The 24,684-nt window shown below is 41.2% G+C and overlaps 1 protein-coding gene across 1 annotated transcript in view; it reads right to left on the minus strand.

Moving 5' to 3' along the window:
- The window catches only part of LOC141102662 (uncharacterized), a 145,047-nt gene that overhangs the window by 28,072 nt on the left and 92,291 nt on the right, over positions 1-24,684 (minus strand). Inside the window, exon 2 of the mRNA XM_073591572.1 lies at positions 16,176-16,298. Within this exon, the coding sequence (XP_073447673.1) occupies positions 16,176-16,298 (123 nt within the window). The remainder of the gene's footprint in view (positions 1-16,175; positions 16,299-24,684) is intronic.

Below are 24,684 nucleotides of genomic sequence, written 5' to 3' on the forward strand. Positions count from 1 at the left end.
AGAGGACCTGTCACCGTCTATTACTGTCACATGGGATGTTTACATTCATTATAGACCCCAGATCTCTCCATAAAGAGGACCTGTCATCCCCTATTACTGTCACACGGGATGTTTACATTCATTATAGACCCCAGATCTCTCCATAAAGAGGACCTGTCACCTCCTATTACTGTCACATGGGATGTTTACATTCATTATAGACCCCAGATCTCTCCATAAAGAGGACCTGTCACCTCCTATTACTGTCACATGGGATGTTTACATTCATTATAGACCCCAGATCTCTCCATAAAGAGGACCTGTCACCCCCTATTACTGTCACATGGGATGTTTACATTCATTATAGACCCCAGATCTCTCCATAAAGAGGACCTGTCACCTCCTATTACTGTCACATGGGATGTTTACATTCATTATAGACCCCAGATCTCTCCATAAAGAGGACCTGTCATCTCCTATTACTGTCACATGGGATGTTTACATTCATTATAGACCCCAGATCTCTCCATAAAGAGGACCTGTCACCGCCTATTACTGTCACATGGGATGTTTACATTCATTATAGACCCCAGATCTCTCCATAAAGAGGACCTGTCACCTCCTATTACTGTCACATGGGATGTTTACATTCATTATAGACCCCAGATCTCTCCATGAAGAGAACCTGTCACCTCCTATTACTGTCACATGGGATGTTTACATTCATTATAGACCCCAGATCTCTCCATAAAGAGGACCTGTCAATGTCTATTACTGTCACATGGAATGTTTACATTCATTATAGACCCCAGATCTCTCCATAAAGAGGACCTGTCACCTCCTATTACTGTCACATGAGATGTTTACATTCATTATAGACCCCAGATCTCTCCATAAAGAGGACCTGTCACCGTCTATTACTGTCACATGGGATGTTTACATTCATTATAGACCCCAGATCTCTCCATAAAGAGGACCTGTCACCTCCTATTACTGTCACATGGGATGTTTACATTCATTATAGACCCCAGATCTCTCCATAAAGAGGACCTGTCACCTCCTATTACTGTCACATGGGATGTTTACATTCATTATAGACCCCAGATCTCTCCATAAAGAGGACCTGTCAACGTCTATTACTGTCACATGGGATGTTTACATTTATTATAGACCCCAGATCTCTCCATAAAGAGGACCTGTCACCTCCTATTACTGTCACATGGGATGTTTACATTCATTATAGACCCCAGATCTCTCCATAAAGAGGACCTGTCACCTCCTATTACTGTCACATGGGATGTTTACATTCATTATAGACCCCAGATCTCTCCATGAAGAGAACCTGTCACCTCCTATTACTGTCACATGGGATGTTTACATTCATTATAGACCCCCGATCTCTCCATAAAGAGGACCTGTCACCTCCTATTACTGTCACATGGGATGTTTACATTCATTATAGACCCCAGATCTCTCCATAAAGAGGACCTGTCAATGTCTATTACTGTCACATGGAATGTTTACATTCATTATAGACCCCAGATCTCTCCATAAAGAGGACCTGTCACCTCCTATTACTGTCACATGAGATGTTTACATTCATTATAGACCCCAGATCTCTCCATAAAGAGGACCTGTCACCGTCTATTACTGTCACATGGGATGTTTACATTCATTATAGACCCCAGATCTCTCCATAAAGAGGACCTGTCACCTCCTATTACTGTCACATGGGATGTTTACATTCATTATAGACCCCAGATCTCTCCATAAAGAGGACCTGTCACCTCCTATTACTGTCACATGGGATGTTTACATTCATTATAGACCCCAGATCTCTCCATAAAGAGGACCTGTCAACGTCTATTACTGTCACATGGGATGTTTACATTTATTATAGACCCCAGATCTCTCCATAAAGAGGACCTGTCACCTCCTATTACTGTCACATGGGATGTTTACATTCATTATAGACCCCAGATCTCCCCATAAAGAGGACCTGTCAACGTCTATTACTGTCACATGGGATGTTTACATTCATTATAGACCCCAGATCTCTCCATAAAGAGGACCTGTCACCGTCTATTACTGTCACATGGGATGTTTACATTCATTATAGACCCCAGATCTCTCCATAAAGAGGACCTGTCATCCCCTATTACTGTCACACGGGATGTTTACATTCATTATAGACCCCAGATCTCTCCATAAAGAGGACCTGTCACCTCCTATTACTGTCACACGGGATGTTTACATTCATTATAGACCCCAGATCTCTCCATAAAGAGGACCTGTCACCTCCTATTACTGTCACATGGGATGTTTACATTCATTATAGACCCCAGATCTCTCCATAAAGAGGACCTGTCACCCCCTATTACTGTCACATGGGATGTTTACATTCATTATAGACCCCAGATCTCTCCATAAAGAGGACCTGTCACCTCCTATTACTGTCACATGGGATGTTTACATTCATTATAGACCCCAGATCTCTCCATAAAGAGGACCTGTCACCCCCTATTACTGTCACATGGGATGTTTACATTCATTATAGACCCCAGATCTCTCCATAAAGAGGATCTGTCTCCACCTATTACTGTCACATGGGATGTTTACATTCATTATAGACCCCAGATCTCTCCATAAAGAGGACCTGTCACCTCCTATTACTGTCATAAGGGATGTTGACAGCAATAAAAGTCAACTAAACAATTTTTTTTTTAAACACAATTTTTAAATATAAAAATAAATAAAATAAATAAGAAATTTTTTTTTTTAAAGCACCCCTGTCCCCGCGAGCAAAGAAAATGCATACGGACGTCGCGCCCGCATATGTAAACTGTGTTCAAATCACGCATGTGAGGCATCACTGCAATTGTCAGAGCGAGAGCAATAATTCTAGCACTAGACCTCCTCTGTAACTCTAACTTGGTAACCGTAAAAAAATTTAAAGCGCCGACTATGGAAATTCTTAGGTACCGTAGTTTGTCGCCATTCCACGAGTGCGTGCAGTTGTAAAGCATGACATGTTTGGTATCTATTTACTCAGCGTAACATCATCTTTCACATTATACAAAAAAATTGGGGTAACTTTACTGTTTGGATTTTTTAAAATTCATGAAAGTGTCCCTTTTCTCAAAAATTTGCGTTTAAAACACCGCTGCACAAATACCGTGTGATATAAAATATTGGAACAATCTCCATTTTATTCACTAGATTCTCTGCTAATATATATATATATAATGTTTGGGGGTTCTAAGTAATTTTCTAGCAAAAAAATACGGATTTTCACTTGTAAACACCAAATGTCAAAAATAGGCTTAGTCATGAAAGGGTTAGAGTTTATTTAAAGGCAAATCCACTTTGCACTACAAGTGCACTCAGAAGTGATCACTGTAGATCTGAAATGAGGGGAAGCTCTGAAGATTTTATCATCCAATCATGTACAAGCTAAAATGCTGTTTTTTATTTTCCTTGCATGTCCCCCTCGGATCTACAGCGACTTTACTTCCAAGTGCACTTGTGGGGCAAAGTGGATTTGCCTTTAGTAAATCAACCCCCATAGTGACATAAATTATTGCAATGATCTCCATTGTATTCCCTACAGGGATATGCAATTAGCGGACCTCCAGCTGTTGCAGGACTACAAGTCCCATGAGGCATAGCAAGAATCTGACAGCCACAAGCATCACACCCAGAGGCAGAGGCATGATGGGACTTGTAGTTTTGCAACAGCTGGAGGTCCGCTAATTGCATATCCCCGATCTAGGGGGTCTCTGCTAAAAAAAACATTTATAATGTTTGGTGGTTCTAATTAATTTTCTAGCAAAAAAATACAGCTTTTAACTTGTAAAGAACAACTAATGTCAGAAATAGGCCTGGTCCTTAAGTGGCTAGACACATTACATATTTATGGCCAAAATCTCCATAAATGTATGCCCATGCCATGTGTGTGTGTGTTTTTCATTTTATATATATATATAAAATCTCATATGTAGATTTATAAAGAGAAAGACATGGCTCCCAACTTCGAGGGACTGTCCCTGATTTGGAGCAACTTTCCTCCCTAATTTGTCCCTCATTTTGGTCTGATCTGTATAGTTGTATATAAAATGCACTTTTTATCTTTCAAAAAGTGTTTCCCAGAGCTAAATTTTTTAAAGAAAATATAAAGGAACAGTAGTGGTAAAAAAAAGCCCTTCTGGATTTAATTAATCATTTTTTTTGGTTAATTCTCCTTTAAGGGGGTGTGGCAGGGGGACGTGTCCTATATCTACATACGCTTGTTAGTAGGTGTCCCTCATTCCCATCTCAAAATGTTGGGAGGTGTGAAAAGATCAAGAGAAATAGCTACAGTTTGTTTTGAAGAAATATATGGCATATGATGGCTAACTCTAATCTAGATCTTTTTTTTTTGGGAGGGGGAGGGGGGAACTACCCATAGACACACACATGATCACACAGGTAATGTGCTGGAAATACTCCCCTCTGTGTGAGCAACATATTTTTCACGCTTCTTCAAGTACTAAAGTTCTGAGCAGTGTTAATTTTGGCGACTAAAACATTTTGGTCGACTAAATGAATATTATTTTAGTCGACTAAAATACGACTAAAACAACTAAGATGACTAAAATACAACTAAAACAACTGAGATGACTAAAATAAGACTAAAACTAAAACAAATGAGATGACTAAAATACGACTAAAACTAAAACAACTGAGATGACTAAAATACAACTAAAACTAAAACATCTGAGATGACTAAAATACGACTAAAACCAAAACAACTGAGATGACTAAAATACTACTAAAACTAAAACAACTGAGATGACTAAAATACGACTAAAACTAAAATGTCATTTTAGTCAAAAGACTAAAACTAAATGGAAATTTGACTTCAAAATGAACACTGGTCTGCAGTGCATGTTCATACCTCAATACCATAATAAATAACATATGATATTTTTCACTCCAGCAGTATATAACAAGTTTGGAAATTGTAGAGAAATGTTCACTAATGCATTACAATTTAATGACACCCATTAGGTTTTAGACGACTAAAATGAGTTTTAGTCGACTAAAACGTACTGGAGATTTAGTTGACTAAATACGACTAAAACTAAAACAATTGCAGAAGACTAAAATAGTACTTAAACTAAAATGCCATTTTAGTCCTAAGACTCATGCCGCGTACACATGAGCGGATTTTCCGTCGGAAAAAACTTGGGTGGTTTTTCCCACGGAATTCCGCTCAAGTCTGCCCTGCATACACACGGTCCACACAAAAGTTTGCTGAAGTTTCAACCGTCAAGAACGCGGTGAGGTACAACACTACGACGAGCCGAGAAAAATGAAGTTCAATGCTTCCGAGCATGCGCAGGAATTTTGCACGTCGGAATTGCTACAGAGGATCGGAATTCCCGATCGGAACTTTTTCCGACCGAAAAAAATAGAGAGCCTGCTCTCAATCTTTTGCTGGCTGGAATTCGGCCAGCAAAAGTCCGATGGGGCGTACACCAGGTCGCATTTTCCGACCAAAAGCTCTCATCGGTCTTTTGCTTGGCCGAATTTCCGATCGTGTGCACGCGCCATAAGACTAATGCCCCGTACACACGGTCGGACATTGATCGGACATTGATCGGACATTCCGACAACAAAATCCTAGGATTTTTCCCGACGGATGTTGGCTCAAACTTGTTTTGCGTACACACGGTCACACAAAGTTGTCGGAATTTCCAATCGCCAAGAACGCGGTGACGTACACCACGTACGAGGAGACTAGAAAAGGCCAGTTCAGAACCAAGCGCGGCACCCTTTGGGCTCCTTTTGCTAATCTCGTGTTAGTAAAAGTTTGGTGAGAGACGATTCGCGCTTTTTCAGACTCGTGGCTTTCAGATCGTTTTCTGCGGTTCATTTTGTGCTTGTGGGTTTGTATCTGCTCTTCAGTGCGTGCAGCGAGTACCATTGACTTGTCATTGTGTTCTTGTCCGCTCGTTACTGATTTTCAGGTCACTCTTCACAGGCCTTGCTGTTCTTCAGTGCGTTCTGTTACTTCGTTCTGAGCAGCCGACCGTTTTCTAGCCATGTTTCGTATGCGTACTCCTCGTAGTGTTCGTGCTGTGCGGGGGCTTGGTGTTGGGTACCTGACCTTGACACAAGTCCAGTCCATGAACAGGGTGGGGAGGAGTTCATGGACCAAGAATTGGTTGCTCCAGCGTGACCAGTTCTCTCATATGCCTTTGAGATCCGTGAGATCCGTGAGAATAATCCTGATGATTTCAGGAACATTCTCAGGATGACGGACCCCGTATTTCACCGTTTGTTGGCTTCGCTGACCCCCTATATCAGCAGGCAGGATACATGCATGAGGCAAGCCATCACTCCGGAGCAGAGGCTGGTCACCACCCTGCGGTACTTGGCGACAGGGAGAAGTCTGCAGGACTTGAAGTTCTCGACAGGCATCTCCCCCCAGGCTCTGGGGATCATTATCCCAGAGACCTGTTCTGCCATCATACAGGTCCTGCAGAAGGAGTATATTAAGGTAAGATATTTATCCTTTAATATCACATTTTTATTGTATTTAATGTTTGATAATATATTGTATTTCTTTCCTCATTCCCTAATTACCATGATTGGAATATGCTGTGAATGTCCCCTTTGTTCTCATGCATGCTGGATTTTTATGTTTTTTTTTATTGTCCTTCATACATATTTGCCTTCACTTACCTCCCCAGCATGCTCTCCTGGGCCTCTATCCACCTTGTGTAGTCACTTAACCACTTGCCGACCGCCAATGTACGTCCAAACTTTGGCGGCGGATATCGTTGTCATAACCCTGGTATCCCCGTTTTCTTGCGGCGGCTGGCTTTAAGATAAAAGTGGTCTCTGCGGCGGATTTGCCGCGAGATCGCTTTTATCGGTGGCGGGAGAGGGGCCACCCCCCTCTCCCGCCGCGATTCCGGTGCCCTCCGCCGCTTACCAGAGCCGTCGGTAGCGGCGGAGGGGATCGCGTCCTTCTCCGTGCTGTGCCTGGAGACGAGTGAGGCTAAGATGGCGCCCAACTCGTCCCCATGACACTGCTGGGCGGAAGCGACGTCAAAAACGTCACTTCCGCCCATACGTCTTAAAGGTACATTTTTTTCAATGTCACTTTTTTAAATGACTTTTTTTTTTTATTGCATTTTAGGGTAAATATGAGATGTGAGATCTTTTTGACCCCCCAGATCTCAAATTTAAGAGGTCCTGTCATAATTTTTTTCTATTACAAGGGATGTTTACATTCCTTGTAATAGGAATAAAAGTAACTATAACAACGAACGACACATGTATAGGAGTCTGATATGGCTGCACACCCTGGTACAAATGTTTAAACGAAAGTGGAGAATTCCCCATGGGGCTTTTTAGCAGCAAATAGCAATGCTATACACCTGTTATTAAATAAAGCACTTTTAAACATGGCTATAAGATGAGGTGCTCTCTATCGGGGTTCCTCAGTTGATCTCTGATGTGAGCACATTGATATGTTCTCTCAGGTTCTTGGGTATGTTTTGCTGCCTGGCTGCACGATTGCAAATCTATTTACTTAGTCATTTATTTTTTCCATTCAGACATGGTACTTGCTTGTTCCTGATCTGAACAGACAGACACTGTGTGTCTTAAGGCCCGTACACACGATCGGACTTTTCGACAACAAACATGGAAATTAGCTGTTTTAAGGCAACATCCTACCGTGTGTACGCTCCATTGGACAAACTTTTTCATCGGACAAATGTTGGCTGTGCAAACAGACAAACTTTCCGGCAACAACCAATGCAAAAGATCAGACAACAATGCAGAAGTTGACCAAAGGGTGGCGGTAAAGAGCTGAAAAACCTACGTGACTTGGTGAAAGTTGGCTGAAAAAGTCCTGCCGTGTGTATGCTTAATTAGTTTACGGCCGACGCCCTTTGTGCAAAAATCCACCGGAGAGTTTGTACAAAGTCCTATCGTGTGTGTGGGCTTTAACTGTGGAGATCACAATGCCTGAATAATTCCCACAAAACAATTAGGTATTCATTTATACTGGAGCTGCACAATTAATCGTCAAGAATCGTGATTAATCGTCAAGAATCGTTATGGCGATCTTGACTAAAGCGTTTCACAATTCTTTCTATGCAAAGAATTCTCTCTGCTCTTCTGAAGCCACCACCCTCAAAAGAAAGGAAGAAAAAAAACGGGCAGTCTGCCAAGAATCAAAACATTCTTTATCAGTTGAACTGAAGTATAAACATTGTAACAATTTATCAATGGAATAGACTTCCTGTGTAAGTGAAAAAAGTTTAACCACTTAAAGCGGGGGTCCACCTATCTATCGTTTTTTTTTTTTTTTAGTTCATTCACAAACTTTTCTTCTCAGCATTACATACTCACATATTGTGTGTAATATGTCCGCCTGTGTCAGATTTCGTCAGAAAGAATAACTTATATTATTCACTGCAGGCGGTTTCCATCTTCATTGTGGGCATTTGAAGCCCACAAGCATTTATCTCCTGGATGTGGTGAATGCTGTGCTCCCAGCATTCACCGCTCGTTCTCGCACATGCTCAGTGGCATCCTGGGAAGCCTGAGACTAGCTCCCAGGAGTCTGGGAGAGGCTAGAAACACGCCTACTCCCACGGGAGGAGAACCAGGAAATGCAAAGAAGAATAGAAAAATAAAGGTAATTACGGCGATTTAAATTTTTTTAAATGGCATGTCAGCATCTAGGCAAGGAAGAGAATACATACAGATATTGTTCAAAATTTGGGTGGAACCCCGCTTTAAACACTAAACCTTTTTCTGACATTTGTTGGTTTCAAGTTAAAATCATTTTTTTTTTTTGCTAGAAAATTACTTAGAACCCCCAAACATATATATTTTTTTAGTAGACACCCTAGAGAATAAAATGGTGGTTGTTGCAATATTTTATGTCACACTGTATTTGCGCAGCGGTCTTTCAAATGCGATTTTTTGGGGAAAAAATTACTTTAATGAAGTTAAAAAAAAAAAAAAATCTGACCAGTAAAGTTAGCCCATTTTTTTTTTTTTTTTTGTATAATGTGAAAGATTTTACGTCACGAGAATCCTGAGAGAATCGTGATCTTTTTATTCTAAGCAAAAAAATCGTGATTCTCATTTTGGCCAGAATCATGCAGCTCTAATTTATACTGATAAAGTTTTTTACCTTCACTCATTTAGTACTCGTATTGTTCTTATTGTGCCCGGCAGTCTGTATTTTGTACATGGTGAAAGGGATGGCCCCTCCCCGTGGGAGTAAACCCATGACCAAATGCTACACACCTTTTATCAATTAAAGCACCTACAAATGTGGATATAAGAGGAAGTGCTCTCTATCAGAGTCCTTCAGTTGATCCCTGATGTGAGCACACAGACATCTTGTCTCAGACTCTTGGGTAAGAACAGACACCAGCAGACTGCTTTGCTGCATGATTGTTAATTTGCTTTTTTTTTTAGTAATTTATCCTAATTTTCTTTCTATTTAGACCAGGCACTTGCATGTTCTTAATCTGAATAGATAGACACTGTGCCTCTAATTGTGGATATCACAGTGCCTGAATAATTCCTAACAAATAATCAGGTACTTATTATCACTGGTTAAGTCTTTCACTTCACTTAGTACTCACTTTGTCCTTCTGGTGTCTAGCAGAACACCGTTTACATATGCGGGTGCGACTTCCGTATGTGTTTTCTTTGCTGTGCGGGTACGGGGGCGCTTTAAAAACATTTTTTTCTTATTTATTTTATTTTTATATTTAGAAATTGTGTTTAAAAAAAAAAAAAAAAAAAATTTGATCGCTTTTATTGCTGTCACAAGGAATGTAAACATCCCATGTGACAGTAATAGGTGATGACAGGTACTCTTTATGGAGAATCGATAAGCTCTCGATATCTCGACTGTCCTATATAAATATACACTCTTTTTTTTATAGCTCTGTTTCTTGAGCTGGGGAAAAAGGATCCAATGACTTTGAATACAGAGTATCCTTCTGGGTGATAAACTGCATACTCAAATCTACAAAAAATGTAATATCTGGATCTTCAGGGAGTGTGTCCTGCACTGGGCTCACAGCAGCTGATTCCTACACCATCAATTTAACACATGTGGTTTTTCCTTTCTTTTGAATAAATGTACGCCTTTTTCATTGTTCGATTTGTACATAAACAAACTCATATTTTAAACCTTTCATTAGACAGACATTTAGTTAGCTGTATATTTGCTGCACAGAATGTCGGACCATTAAAAATTAAATGTTTGACCAAAACAATATCTAACTTTGTCTAATAGCACCTTTGCATAAAAGCTGCAGCTCTGATATATCGGGGTGAACCCTTCATTACTGGGTCCAGCTTCCATAAATATATTACAATGGCTTGTTTTCTATCACGCTGTTTGTGTAAGAACTCCAGTCTCATGTTTCAAAAGACAACTTTTTCCTGGCAGTATTATAATAAATGATAACAATACCCTGCGGTCATGGAGAGATGCCCATAAATCCAAAATATTCTTCTGCTTATATCACAAGGAAAAGGGGCAAATCATTTCACAATCCACACATTCTGCTTTGGATTTCAAAAATAAAAATAGATAAAAACAAAAGGACCAAGAATCTGTATGATGGACCACAAAGCATCAAAAACTAAAAAACAACTGGCTGCAGGTGGCATCTATCCTAACAGGGTGTGTGGACTTGATGTGATGGGTCTGTTATATTTAAATTTTATTTATTATAACTCTTACATCATGGACCGCACATCAAGTTATTATCAAAAACCTTAAAATTTCATTTTTGTAGAAAAACTTCTTATGTATCCCATCCATCTTGGCTTTGTTAAATATTATGTCGGCTTTATTCCAAATAACAACCTCATCTTAATCTTTTTTTTTTTTCTCTCAATAAGGGCTTATTGTATAAATGTAAAATTACAAAATTGTTATCTTAATCTAAACTAATCTCATTTTTACAAATTTCCCCAATAACCTGGATTTCATTTCCAACCAAAGGTTGTCTAAACCAGTTTCAATATATCTATATTAATAAAATTGTTAAACTCATATAGAAATGAATACTCATTACTTAATTTTAATTAATTTCCCTTTTTTAAATGCACTGTTTCCACTATCAAAGTGTATTTAATTTGTGTAATACACGGTTAAATGTAACCTTCATTTTACCATGTCTGGAAAACAGATTCAAAATAATTGTGATCACATTGTTTACCATTAGATTCGTTAACCCGGCACATTTTGTTATAAATGTTTTGTCTAAAAAAAACTGGAATTGGCAATGGTGTCCTTCCAGCTTTTCACTGACCTCTCATCCCAGCCACATTCCTTCATGAGAGCGCAAAGGAAGGGGTCACATCTGTATACATGACACACACAAGGGATAGAACTAAAGGTCCCAGCATTCACACACACATACACCAATATCTCTCTAAAATCGCTTACATTTTTCCCACTTGTACACAACACATGCATATCATTCTCTCACTTTCTTTTAACTCTCATTAATATTTCGCTGCCTAAATTCTGCTTTCCTTATTTTGTTCAGATATAACTTTTATATCTAGCTTCTATAGTCAGAGTGCTCATCCCATCTTCCCTCTCTGACAACATATAAAGTATTCTGTTTTACCTCTCATTTCTCTGTTTTGACTCTAATAGTTGTAGTGCCTGACCCCAAATTCATCCCACAACTTAACATGAAAATGTCCCTTTCTGTCTAGTTCTAATGTCACCCTTGATCCATCCTGCTCACATAGATAGCTGTTTCTCTAGCTGTTTACTCTGCATGATTCTTAGTCCCTGTGGACCTTGGTAACCCAGTTACCCATTGGGGACCCCTGTCCACTTTAACCATTAATCTAGGGGCTCAGTATAGGCGGAACCGCACCTTCGGTTCATATGTAGCGCTCTTCTTGCGCTGGGCATTTTTGAGGGTCTCTTACCCTTCATTCCCTTACTTAATTCAATGCCCATAATGACTGGCCAGTCTTCTCTAGGTGTGCCTATACCCTCTTGCCTCTAAACTACTTTATGTAGCAGATGTACTACATATACCTGTGAACAGCACTATTCTTCCCTTTCTTATCTATAACACTCTGATGGACAATAGACAGGGACAAAATAACAAATAACCACCAATCAATACAGTTCGATTAAGGAGAGTAAAATAGGTACCCTTTGTCCCGAAAATGCCTTACCGATCAAGGAAGTCTGATAACTCAAATGTAAGCAAAAGGCTTACCTCAGCCGGCTGATTATCAGAAATTCCCGGATCATCTCAAGCTCCTCGTTTCGGATACTCAGGGTCACCTGGAATCCCCTCCTAAGGCAAAGCTCGCCATGCTGACTCGGTTAAATTGATGATAGGCAACTCCTATTCTCCTATTGATTAGTGGTTCCAAATTAATAACTACTGCAGTAGGGAACAGACACGAAAGATACTCTCTGCATCTTTCCAAATAACTGTTCTGTTTTATTATGATATGAAGGTTTTTATACACATGATTACGTAGGTATCACATTAATATTACAATTGTACGTTTATGGTAACAAGGGGCGCTACATAGGCAGGCTAATTTTAATCAGGACATTATTAGTGCTGTGTGCAATACATACAAAATACAATACAATTATATACAGAATATCATATTGTAATGGAAATTTGTAATATTGATATATGTCCTTTTTGATGTATTTATAGAAATGTAAGAACCCCCTGAAGAAGGCCATAACCTTTAAGGTCGAAATGCATTGGGGCATTTCATAAACATCGGATAGTATAATTACAATTCATCAACACTGTGAGGGAGTACCCTCTGTATATTATTTATCAGTTATATCACATGGTATTATCCACTGTTTGCTTCCCCTTTATAGTTAAAACTGTCTTGCATTGTGTACACCAGAGCTCATATTTGAACTTTTTGTATCAAATTGATATCCAATTGTCTCTTGATGAATAAAATTAATAATTTTTATGAAATTATTTTGACTCCTATTTGCTGCTAAAAAGCCCCATGGGGAATTCTCCACTTTCATTTAAATATAGGAATAAAAGTGACACTTATTTATTTTTACACAGTAAAAAAAAAAAAAAAAAATCATGTAAAATAAATAATAAAAGTTAAAAAAAAATGTTTTTAAACCCCCACCGTCCCGACGAGCTCGCGCGCAGAAGCGAACGCATACGTGAGTAGCCCCTGCATATGAAAACGGTTGCCAAACCACACATGTGAGGTATCGCCGCGACCGGTAGAGCGAAAGCAATAATTCTAGCCCTAGACCTCCACTGTAACGTAAAACATGCAACCTGTAGAATTTTTTTTAAACATCGCCTATGGAGATTTTTGAGGGTAAGAGTTTGACGCCATTCCACGAGCGGGCGCAATTTTGAAGCGTGACATGTTGGGTATCAATTTACTTGGCGTAACATTAAATTTCACAATATAAAAAAAATGGGCTAACTTAAAGTATTGCTTTGACTGCCATTTTATTCCCTAGGGTGTTAGAAAAAAAAACAATATATAATGTTTTGGGTTCTAAGTAATTTTTTGCAAAAAACCTGTTTTAAACATGTAAACACCTAAAATCCAAAACAAGGCCGTAAGTGGTTAACAATGTATTTTGTTAGCTCCATAGTAGTGATTTACCCTAAATACCCTCTAAAATGTGTAAAAATGTGATTTGTGCTTTAAATTCAGGCAGTGCCAGAGGGTTTTTTTGTTTTTTGTCCCAAAATCATTTGGAACCCTCCCCCAACTGTTAACTCAGCTGATACCAATCCTCTATCTGCTGACTTTGCCAAACCCATACACACTATACCTACCTCTTTTGTGGTCAGATTTCTGGATGCATTCACCAAAGCATGTAGTGCAAGGGCCTGCCTGAATACTTTCAAATGGTAATGTTTTTGTATCCTATTATTATCTTGATGTGTAATATCAGAATGTAAAAATGTGCTAAAATGTGTACAGTGTGTATTTATATCTTTGTATTATGACACTTCTTACCTGTCCATTGGGCTGCCAATAGTGTAAGCAAGGAGGGGCTGGCCAAAGTAACACACATTTAATTATGCATTCATCTCTCAATGAAGTGGAGAGGGTTACCTGGCCAAAACATCCCCCCCCCCCCCCCACATAAAATTTTCTTAAATGGCCCATGAGATGGGGGCGGGGGGGAGAATCTGATCGGTGGACCTTATACCTTTTTGTCTTTAAATACTCCCTAAAATAAATGTTATACTGATGTTGGCCAAGAATGTTTGTGTCTAATCTGCTTTCCATGTCTATGTGCAAAATGATTAATTTATTTTTCTTGTTTGACTCCACGGTATCCTTCCAACCCAGGAATGGCAGACTGTGGCCTCCCACTTTGCCCAACGGTGGGACTTTCCTAACTGCGGAGGGGCAATTGATGGGAAACACGTCCACATCACCCACCACCCAACTCAGGGTCATACTATTACAACTACAAGGGGTTCAATAGTATTGTAATGGTGGTGGTGTCGGCTACTTAAGAGATCCTGTATGTGGATGTGGGGAAGAATGGCCGGATTTCATATGGTGGAGTCATCGCCCGCACAGCGTTCTACAGGTGTCTCCAGAATGGCAGCTTGGACTTGCCACCTCCAGAAGACAATGCGTAAGGACTCCCATTCTTCTTTGTTGCAGATGAAGCGTTTGCGCTGGGGGACCATCTTATGCGGCCATTCCCGATGAGGACCCTCACCCCGGACCAGAGGGTTTTTAATTACCGGCTGGCCAGAGCCAGAAGAGTGGTGAACACGTTTGGAATAATGGCCAGCCGGTTCCACCTGTTTCTTACACCAATACACATGGCGGAATATAAACTCATTCACATCATCCTGGCTTGCTGTGTTCTCCGCAACTTTTTAAGGAGACTTTCTGTGAACTATGCTGGCTCAGTTGGGCCTGAAGCCGGAGTTATTAATCTCAATGAACCAACCCTGACAGTGCTTGAAGCTGGCCATCCTGGCTTGCCCCCCCAAAGTGCCCGCGAGGTCCGTATAAGATACATGGAACCCTTTGCGGGTAGGGGGGCCATCAATATGTCAGACAATGTCAGATATTTTTTAAATTAAAAAAAAAAATATTTTAAACTGAACAAATATTTGCTTAAATTTACTGCTTGTCTTTCTTTAAGCTGACCCTGACTGAAATTTTGGGAGTCTTGAAAATGGCGTGATTGTGTCAAATTAGAAAGCACTGTTGGGTGTTATTTACTAAAGGCATAGACACTTTGCACTACAAGTGCACTTGAGACTGCACTGAAACTGCACTTGTAGTGCAAAGTGGATTTGCCTTTAGTAATTAACACCCATTGTCACTGAAAACAGCAACTTTACAACCAAAAAAGGCTTTTGAGCATTGAAAGAAGAAGCTACACATTGTTTAGTCAAAGCACAATCACATGTGCATTTATAAAAGGTTTTTAAAACAAACCAACATGTTTGTTGTATAACAATTTTTTAGGTGACATTAAAAGTCGAAATTGCCTTTTAAGGTATAAATAGGCATGTTTAAAACCATTAAAAAAAAAACAAATCTGGAATTTACAAAGTTCAACTTTTGTAGAACTTGAAGGCAATATCAGACATGAGTATTTATAAACTGCGTTTGATATTGTGTTCAGCAGATGGGGTGAAGTCACCCCTGGAAAAGCCAAATTTTGAAGATGCACACAAATTGCCGAATGTCAACATGTGCTAGCTGCCATCATGGGTGATCAATGGACATGTTTCGTGGGTGCAACCCCTTCCTCTCAGCTACTTTATTATTGAGGAAGGGGTTGCACCTCAAATGCCTACATTGATCTCCCGTGTTGACACACTGCATCTTCAAAATTTGGCTTTTTGAGACTGTCACAAAATGTGCAAAAATTTTACTGTAAAAAAGCAGAACTAATTCAGGATTTTGAGGGGTTTTAAACTCTCCCTAAAACATCAATGATGTTCTTCATTTTGAACATCATTGATGTTTTCCAAGTCCCTATTACACCCCATGATCTCCCCGATCAGGATCTGGGCAATTTCACTGGTGAAATGACCTTCTTCCACAACATCACGATCACCCAAAAATATAGAAAAACACCATGTATTATAAATATGCCGGCATCCATCTCTTACCTGAGCCTGTGGTCGCAGACACTCGCCTGTTGTGGTGACAATTTCACCACCCTCTGGTTGGCTTTGGGGGATTTCCCCTTCTTCCTGAGGTTGGGGGTCCGTGGTGTTCAAGTCTTTTCTCCCCTTTATAAAAAAAAATAGGTATACTTAGCATACAGATATTTGATGGCAGAAATAGGAATATGAAACATTGCTTGGAAGTGGGGTACAATTGTCTATTTTGGCAGAGTTCCAAGATGAAGAAATATTTTTGTCAAGCTTGAATACTTGCCTGTTTTGTACAAGCTTCACAGATGGAGTCACCTCTATAGGATACACTGGAGCACCTATGTGGTCCCCCTATTAAAAAGGATGTTCTTTTGTCCCACACTAGTGCTCCAGCATCCAGATGTGTAAACAGCTGCTGAGTGTCCTCTCCTTACACAGAATCTAGTTTGCATTTTATTCTAGTTACAAACCCATCTAGAGGAAAAAATTATTTTAAGAGAAGTAGGCCAGAAAAAATGTATTGAACTGCATCTGGACAAAACATGGTGTTTTATTGGCCGAACGAACAATGTTTCCTAAGAAAGAAAGTTTTCATGACCATGAAAGTTGCCATTTTAAACTGTACAACAGTAAAGAAAAGCACATGGAGCAGCTGTTTTCCACTCATGCCCGGCCCGAATGTGGATCAGGTTGTAAGCCCCTCTTAGATCGAGTTTAGTAAAGATAATCGCAGTCCTTAACTTTTGGAACAGTTCAGGTATCAAAGGTAGGGGATACCGATTGTTTTTTTTTTTTTTTTTTAAACCGTAATTTTGTTCAGTTCCCGGTAATCTATACACGGGCGAAGAGTCTTGTCCTTCTTGGTGACAAAAAATATTCTGGCACCTGCTGGGGAAGTTGAGTGGCGGATGAACCCCTTAGCCAAGTTCTCATCAACATATGTTTTTGGTGCCTCTTGCTCCTTCTCCGATAAAGGGAAGATACGTCCGAATGGAATCTCGGATCCTGGCAACAATTCAATTGGGCAGTCATAGGGGCGATGAGGCGGAAGGGAGTCTGCCCCCTTCTTACTAAAAACATCGATGAACTCATGGTAGTGTTTAGGTATGGACTGGCATAGTTTCTGGTCAGTGTCAAGGCATAGCAGAGTAGCTGAAGAGTCAGAGTCTCCCACCAGACTGTGTTCCTGACAGTAGCATGATACAAATTTTACTTCTCCAGAGACGCAGTTGATGTGTGGATTGTGGGCTTGAAGCCAAGGAATGCCCAAGATAATTGGAAATAGAGGAGACGTAATGGCATCAAGGGTCAGCAGTTCCTTATGTTGAGAAGAAGTAGTAGCAGGCAAGGGAAGAGTTTCATGAATTACTTGTCCAGATCTAATGCGGGAGCCATCAGCTAAGAAAACAGAAAGTCCATGGGTTTTAGTCCGTAACAGGATGTTATGTTGGCTGGCAAAGGTCAAGTCGATAAAGCAGCTGCACGCTCCGGAATCAATGATGGCGTGGACTGGAATTATCTCTTCCTGGAGTTGTAACGAGAGAGGAATGGCAAGGTGTGTAGAGTTGGCAGACAAAGCAGAGAGATTGGTAGACATAGAGGATGAGCACTTACTTATCTTGACTGGGCAATTATGGAAATAGTGACCAGTTCCACCGCAATAGAGGCACAGGTTAAGTTGACGACGTCGTGCCCGTTCTTCAGGGGACAAAGCAGGTCGCATCAGTCCTAGCTGCATGGGTTCCGAAGTGTCGGGTGTGGTGTTGACTGGATTCATACTGGGTGAAGGCAAGTAACGTGCTGCAGGAACCGGAGCCCGTGCTGTCATCCAGGCCGGGCGGGTTTGCTGGGCAGAGCGTTTGGATCGACGTTCTCGAAGACGACGATCAATCTGGATTGCCAAAGAAATCAACGCTTCAAGAGTGTCTGGTATGCCAACTCGAGCAAGTTCATCTTTTAGCCCTTCAGATAGGCCCATGCGGAACTGATGACGCAGGACCGCATTGTTCCACTGTGTGTCCGCGCTCCAGCGTCTGAAGTCAGTGACATAGTCTTCAGTCGGTCTGCGGCCTTGCTGGAGCGCAAACAGAGCTGAGTCAGCTGTAGCAGTCCGCTCAGGGTCCTCATAGAGCTGAGCCATGGCTTCAAAAAAGGAGGGTAACGATTGGGTTAAAGCTGAGTCCCCCTCCAGTAAATGGTGAGCCCAGGTCTGGGGTTCCCCTTGTAGGAGGGAAATCACAAACCCCACTTTAGTAACTTCCAGTGAAAAGGTTCGGGGTTGTAGAGCAAAGAAGAGTTGGCAGGCATTGCGAAAGGCCCGAAACTTGGTCCGATCTCCGGAAAACCTCTCTGGGATGGGGACCCTTGGTTTAGGTGGGAGCATCACAACGGAGGGAGCATGAGCAGGCGGTGTTGGAGCTGCGGCTGAGGAGGAAGCCATGGGACTAGGGCCAGCGAGATTCTGAACTTGTCCCTCAAGTCTGGTATAATTGTCCTGAAGGGCTTGCACCGCTTGGGTGAGGGCCGCAAGGTGCGTGCAAATCTCCTTCATTGGAGAGGTATCTCCTGCAGGCTCAGTCATGGCTGTTTCGTACTGTTAGGTACCTGGTAGTGAGCCTGACTTGTAGGAGAAGACCTCTCATACAACGCTGGTTCAAGAGCCAATGGAGTGGGGACAGTGGTCTCATGAGCACAGTGGGGTAGGAGTGCCTGCTGAGATGAAGGCTCTGATGCTGGAGCAGAGTAGAGATCCCTCCAGGAATGGCTGGACTGCAGGTAAGGTGATAACAGGAAGCAGCAGGCTGCAGCACTGAAGATGCAGATACAGAAGTCACTGGAGCTGAGGGTGCAGCAGCAAATGGCAGGCACAGGCAAGGTCAAACAGTCCGGGACAGCAGGCAGCAAGGTGGTTAATATAGTAGGCAGAGGCAGAGTCGGTAGGCAGGCAGAGGTCGGCAATGGTATTGGTAGATGCAGTAGCAGAATCAGGCAGGCCGGGTCGGATTGGAGAAGGAGGAATGGTCAGACAAGCCGGGTCAATAGGTAATCAATCAGGTACAGGTTAAGCAGATCCACAGAGCTGAGACGAAACAGCAGCGCATTCCTGCCACAGGAGAACTTTTATGCACCTCTTGGCGCCAAAACGGCGCTAATGCGAACGCGTCACACAAGTGCCGCACACCCGCGCGCGCCCGAGCGCCGTGCTGACGCACGGAGACAGCTGGAGATTGCTGAATTGCCTGAGCAGGAGCGCGCCGGCGCATTGGCGCATGCACATGCGCCGGTCTGGTGCTGACAGATCCCTTACAGTAGCTTTAGGTGCACACTGTGCAGAGGAGACACTAGACTAACTGTAAATACTGCAGCTGCCTGCGGTACTAATAGGATCAGAAGAACACCTCCAATTTTCTTCAGGTAGCTTTGGGTGCACACTGTGCAGAGGACACAGTACACTAACTGTAATTACTGTAGCTGCTTGCCTGCGGTACTAATAGCATCAGAAGAACACCACCAACTTTCTTAAGGTAGCTTTAGGTGCACACTGTGCCGAGGACGCACTACACTAACTGTAAATACTGCAGCTGCTTGCCTGTGGTACTAATAGGATCAGAACAACAGCAATTGTCTTCAGATAGCTTTAGGTGCACACTGTGCAGAGGACACACTACACTAACTGTAAATAATTCAGCTTCCTGCCTGTGGTAGTAATAGGATCAGAAGAACACCACCAATTTTCTTCAGGTAGCTTTAGGTGCATACTGTGCAAAGGACACAGTACACTAACTGTAAATACTGTAGCTGCCTGCCTGTGGTATTAATAGGATCAGAACACCACCAATTTTCTTCAGGTAGCTTTAGGTGCACACTGTGCAGAGGACGCACTACACTAACTGTAAATACTGCAGCTGCCTATGGTACTAATAGGATCAGAACACCACCAATTTACTTCAGGTAGCTTTAGGTGCACACTGTGCAGAGAACGCACTACACTAACTGTAAATATTGTAGCTAATAGGATAAGAAGAACACCAGCTATTTTCTTCAGGTAGCTGTAAATACTGTAAAAACACCTGCCTGCCTGTCAGTAGGAAGAGAATAACAGGAATGGACTGTCTCTCTGTCTATCTCTCTACTGCCGCCGCAACACACTACACAAGGCCGCCACGCAGGCTGCCTTATACAGTATGGGGCATGTACTAAACCCCCTGAGACATAATTGGCCAAAGCCACCCTGGCTTTGGCCAATTATGGCTCTCTGTACAGACGGCACTGTGATTGGCCAAGCATGCGGGTCATAGTGCATGCTTGGCCAATCATCAGCCAGCAATGCACTGCGCTGCTGCAGTGAATTATGGGCCGTGACGCGCCACTCGAATTAGGTGCGAATTGCCCATAACATGGGTTCGACTCAAACTCGAAGCTCATCCCTAATGGAGCTCACAACCGAGAGGCAGAAATAAATCCCCTTATTACATCAATACAAAATTTCTATACGCACCCATTCTGAGAAGGCAATAAAATTGATAACTATGTCACTCTTTAGGAGCAGACATATTAAGTACAAGTAAATGTGTCACCAATGCAATCACAAATTATCCGTAACCGCATCAGAAACCATAACATGTTGAGTAAAAAAATACTTTAAAAAAATGAATCACTGAATATGGCAAAATCCATAAAACAATTAACACTGAATATATATAAAAATAATCTATGAGATGCGCAGAGAAAATTGGGACACTTTTAGTATTCCTACATTAAAATTATAGTTGAAAAAATTATAAAAATACCATTAAACTTAAAAATACCTTATTATAAAAGCTATCCATAAAAAAACCATCATGAAAAGCTTTATATTTGGACCTTAGCTGAAAAAGAGAAAGGGAGAGTAGACGAGTTAGTAGGTAGATCATATAAAGCATATTTGATCTTGCAATATTTTCTTTTTCTATTGCGACCTTTTTCAAAAACACAACTTTTTCAACCAAAAAACAGATAAGAGTATCATACGCTATAAACGTCAATTACAATAATGGTGACAAGCGTTATATAGATAGATAGATGTGGATATTTTTATTCCTTTACATGATCCTGCCCATTTGAAGTCGTGTATACCCAGTAAGAACCCTAGCAGAGCCGTTGGATGTTCTTTTGAAGCGGCATTTAAAGATTATTACAAAAGAATGTAATATAGATGTGAGAAAATGTATATAAATGTGATAAAGTCCAACAGTGAAATAAATAAATAAAAAGTCCAGATGAAAAGTGAGAGAATCTTCCAGCGTGTAATTCATCTGCTAGTGAATCCTTAAAGTGAAAGAGGTTAAACACTCTTACCGGAACAGATGGATTTGGATGCCCTTGACACTGAATCAGACAAGCTTACAAATCCGGATGGATGGCTCTTCCAAATGAAGGTAGGAACCCCAGATCTCAGAAGACCTCTCCTCTTGGCTGGAACAACTTCAGCGATATCCACCAAACCGAGGAAACGAAACATCCAATGGGGACATCCAAAATCTCTCATCCAACCAAAAATAGGGGGAAGAAACGAGAGGAGTGCTCCAAAGGTGCAGATCAAAAAAGTAGGTTTATTGAAACAAACCAATATACAACGATTAAAAAAGTGATCACATAAAGATAAAAGCAATGTAGAGAGCGATGAGCCCTGGCTGACAGGCTTCATCCTAATTGGACTTCTACAGGGGCATCAAACTACTCTCCCACATTGCATAAATATATATAGATATCCTAAAAATTACATAGCCAATCAGAGTCAATCAATAAAGCATAAAAATGACATGGCTTGTGATTGGACAAGGAGTGGTCAGCTGTTGCTTTGCACTCCAAGTCTCCGTCTGAACATTCAATAGGAAAATTGTATTTTTACCATAACCAATGGCACAGTTCCTTACTGAACCTATGTTGGAGTAAACCAGCTTCCATGCGGTAAAGACCGCATCTAAAAGCCAGCGAAAATGAGATACATCCTCATGTGACTGTCCATAGGGGGAATACAATCCCATCACAACCAATCAGGAGTGTCCCATCCATGTGCGTACATGGCGCGATGACGTGTCACGCACAAACCAAAACAAAGGGCACATGACCGCACCTTAAGCTCCAATCATGTGACTTAAAAGACGCCGGTGACGTGACCAAACGGGATGGCGCGGCACGTTTAACGTGCCATAAACATCCGCCCAGAAGGCACGTGACCGCGCCTAGGGCTCCGATCAGATGACAAGAAAGACATCAGAAAATCATCACGACATGACACTGGCGCACACGTGTCACCCAAGTGAAGCCTATCTATGCGGCTGCGCATCAACAACAAGGAGAGCCTAGGAGTATGTCTATGGCCTAACAGGGCCTGAAATAACACAGTATGCCACGCTATCCGAGCGGTGAGCACACAGCAACAACTGGCAAAAATCAAAAATATATAAATATACCCACAACAAATTGGTATAAATATCCACATGTGAATGCATAGTACTAACAGAATAAAAATATAATAAGACCTCCATAAGACAAAAAATAAAGACAGAGTGTCACCAGGTCACATAACTAAATAGGGTAAATGTAACCCGGTGTCGCCAACACTTAAATAAGGACAATGTAAAAATGCTGAATATTATTTATCAGCACATGTAAATAATATTAGAGCAAAAACCAGCTGCAAAAATAGTAAATATAAAGAGTATATCTATAGATGTAAAAAATAAGTGAAAAAGATATCCCCCAGCCATGGTACATATCCATCACGAAACAAGATGAACCCAATATCCATTAAGGACATTAGGCTTAATTGATAAATGAGTTGATGTCCCGCTCGACATTCATCCCATAAGGCGAGTAGGACTGCAACCTGTGTATCCAATAAGTCTCAAGTCTCGAGACCCCACGGAGACGAGATTCTCCTCTCCAATTAGGGACGAACTTATCAATAATCAAAAATTGGGTGCCCGTAGGGTCTCGATTATGATATTTCAAATAGTGTTGAGGGGCACTATGGTTAGTCTTGCCCGCCTTAATGTTAGTAAGATGCTCATTAACTCATTAACACCCTTAGTCTGTAAATAAAAATGATCTTGAAACCAAAAATAATTATGTTTCGTGGCAAACCTGAGAAGGTCCATAATGAAATTACGCTGTATCGGAGGAAGAGAGGTACTCTGAGACAGTTAATATTCTACTGACTAAGGGTGTGGCCATGGGGGCAAAATTTGCCCCCAGTTTGGCCAACCTTTTCATGGCTAAGTGGGAGGAGGATGTCGTCTATGCTCTCAGGAGACCAGAATTGGTCCTTTGGGCTTGCTATATAGACGACATCCTCCTCCTGTGGAAGGGTGACTTTACATCGTTAGAAGAGTTCATGATTGTTCGGGAATCCAATAACCGTGGTATTAGCCTAACCTATGAGGCCAGCTGTACTTCTGTCCATTTCTTGGCTATGGACATCACTGTCGTAGATCGGCGTTTGGAGTTTAAGACCTATTTCAAATCCACCGACCATAATGGTTATATTCCGGTCGACAGCTGCCATCATGCCCAGTGACTGAGATCAGTTCCGCGCAGCCAATTTCTTAGGCTGCGGTGGAACTGTACCCAAACAGCTGATTTCTTTGTTCAGTCTCAGATTCTGAGGAACAGATTTATTGAGAAGGGTTATGGTTCTACCGAATTGGATGCAGAAATCCAACGGATTGCATCCATCGATAGAAAATCCTTATTGGAGGTAAATTCTAAGATGACCACTGATAATAAATTCAAGTGGTCCTTTTTTACCACCTACTCTGCTCAGTCCAGACAAATCCTTCTTAATATTTTCAAAAAACATTGGGGGATTCTTCAAAATTATAGATTTCTGGGACCGGTTATTCCCGAACAGGTAGGGGTCATTTTTAGAGGAGCTCGATCCGTTCAGGAACAGATTGCTCCCAATGTTATCGATCCTTCCAAAATCATTTCATTTTTCCAACAGTGCAAGGGCTTTTTTCCTTGCAGGAAATGCAATGTATGTCTTCACAATACCAACGGCAGACGTAAAACCGAGACATTTCAATCTTCTGTCACACAACGGATATACTCTATGAAGCACTTTACCACCTGTGCCACTCAGTTCATAGTATACCTTTTAACATGTCCGTGCCAAAAACAATAGGTAGGCAACCCTGGATCATTTTTAAGTACTCCTCTTCCTTTGACTCTTTGATGCAAACCTGAAAATTGTTAAAGTAAAAGTCTGACTTACCACAGCTCACTCCCTGTCTTTTTCAATCTTTTCTTCCTTCTAACATGTCCTCCCTCTGGGAATGACACTCTTCGTCTTTCTTTCCACTTGCTCTCTTGAGCTATAAAGACCTATTTAGAGTAAGTTTTAAAGCTGTAATCGACGCATACTGCTCGATTGATCGTCACAACACATCCTAACTAAGACTAGGTATTGTATATGTTTCTCATGTTGAGACAATAGTTATTGATAACTCTAAGGAAGTAATATGTCATGTGTACAGTT

The sequence above is a fragment of the Aquarana catesbeiana genome, linkage group LG07, assembly GCF_042186555.1.
Source record: "Aquarana catesbeiana isolate 2022-GZ linkage group LG07, ASM4218655v1, whole genome shotgun sequence".
Lineage (NCBI taxonomy): Eukaryota > Metazoa > Chordata > Amphibia > Anura > Ranidae > Aquarana > Aquarana catesbeiana.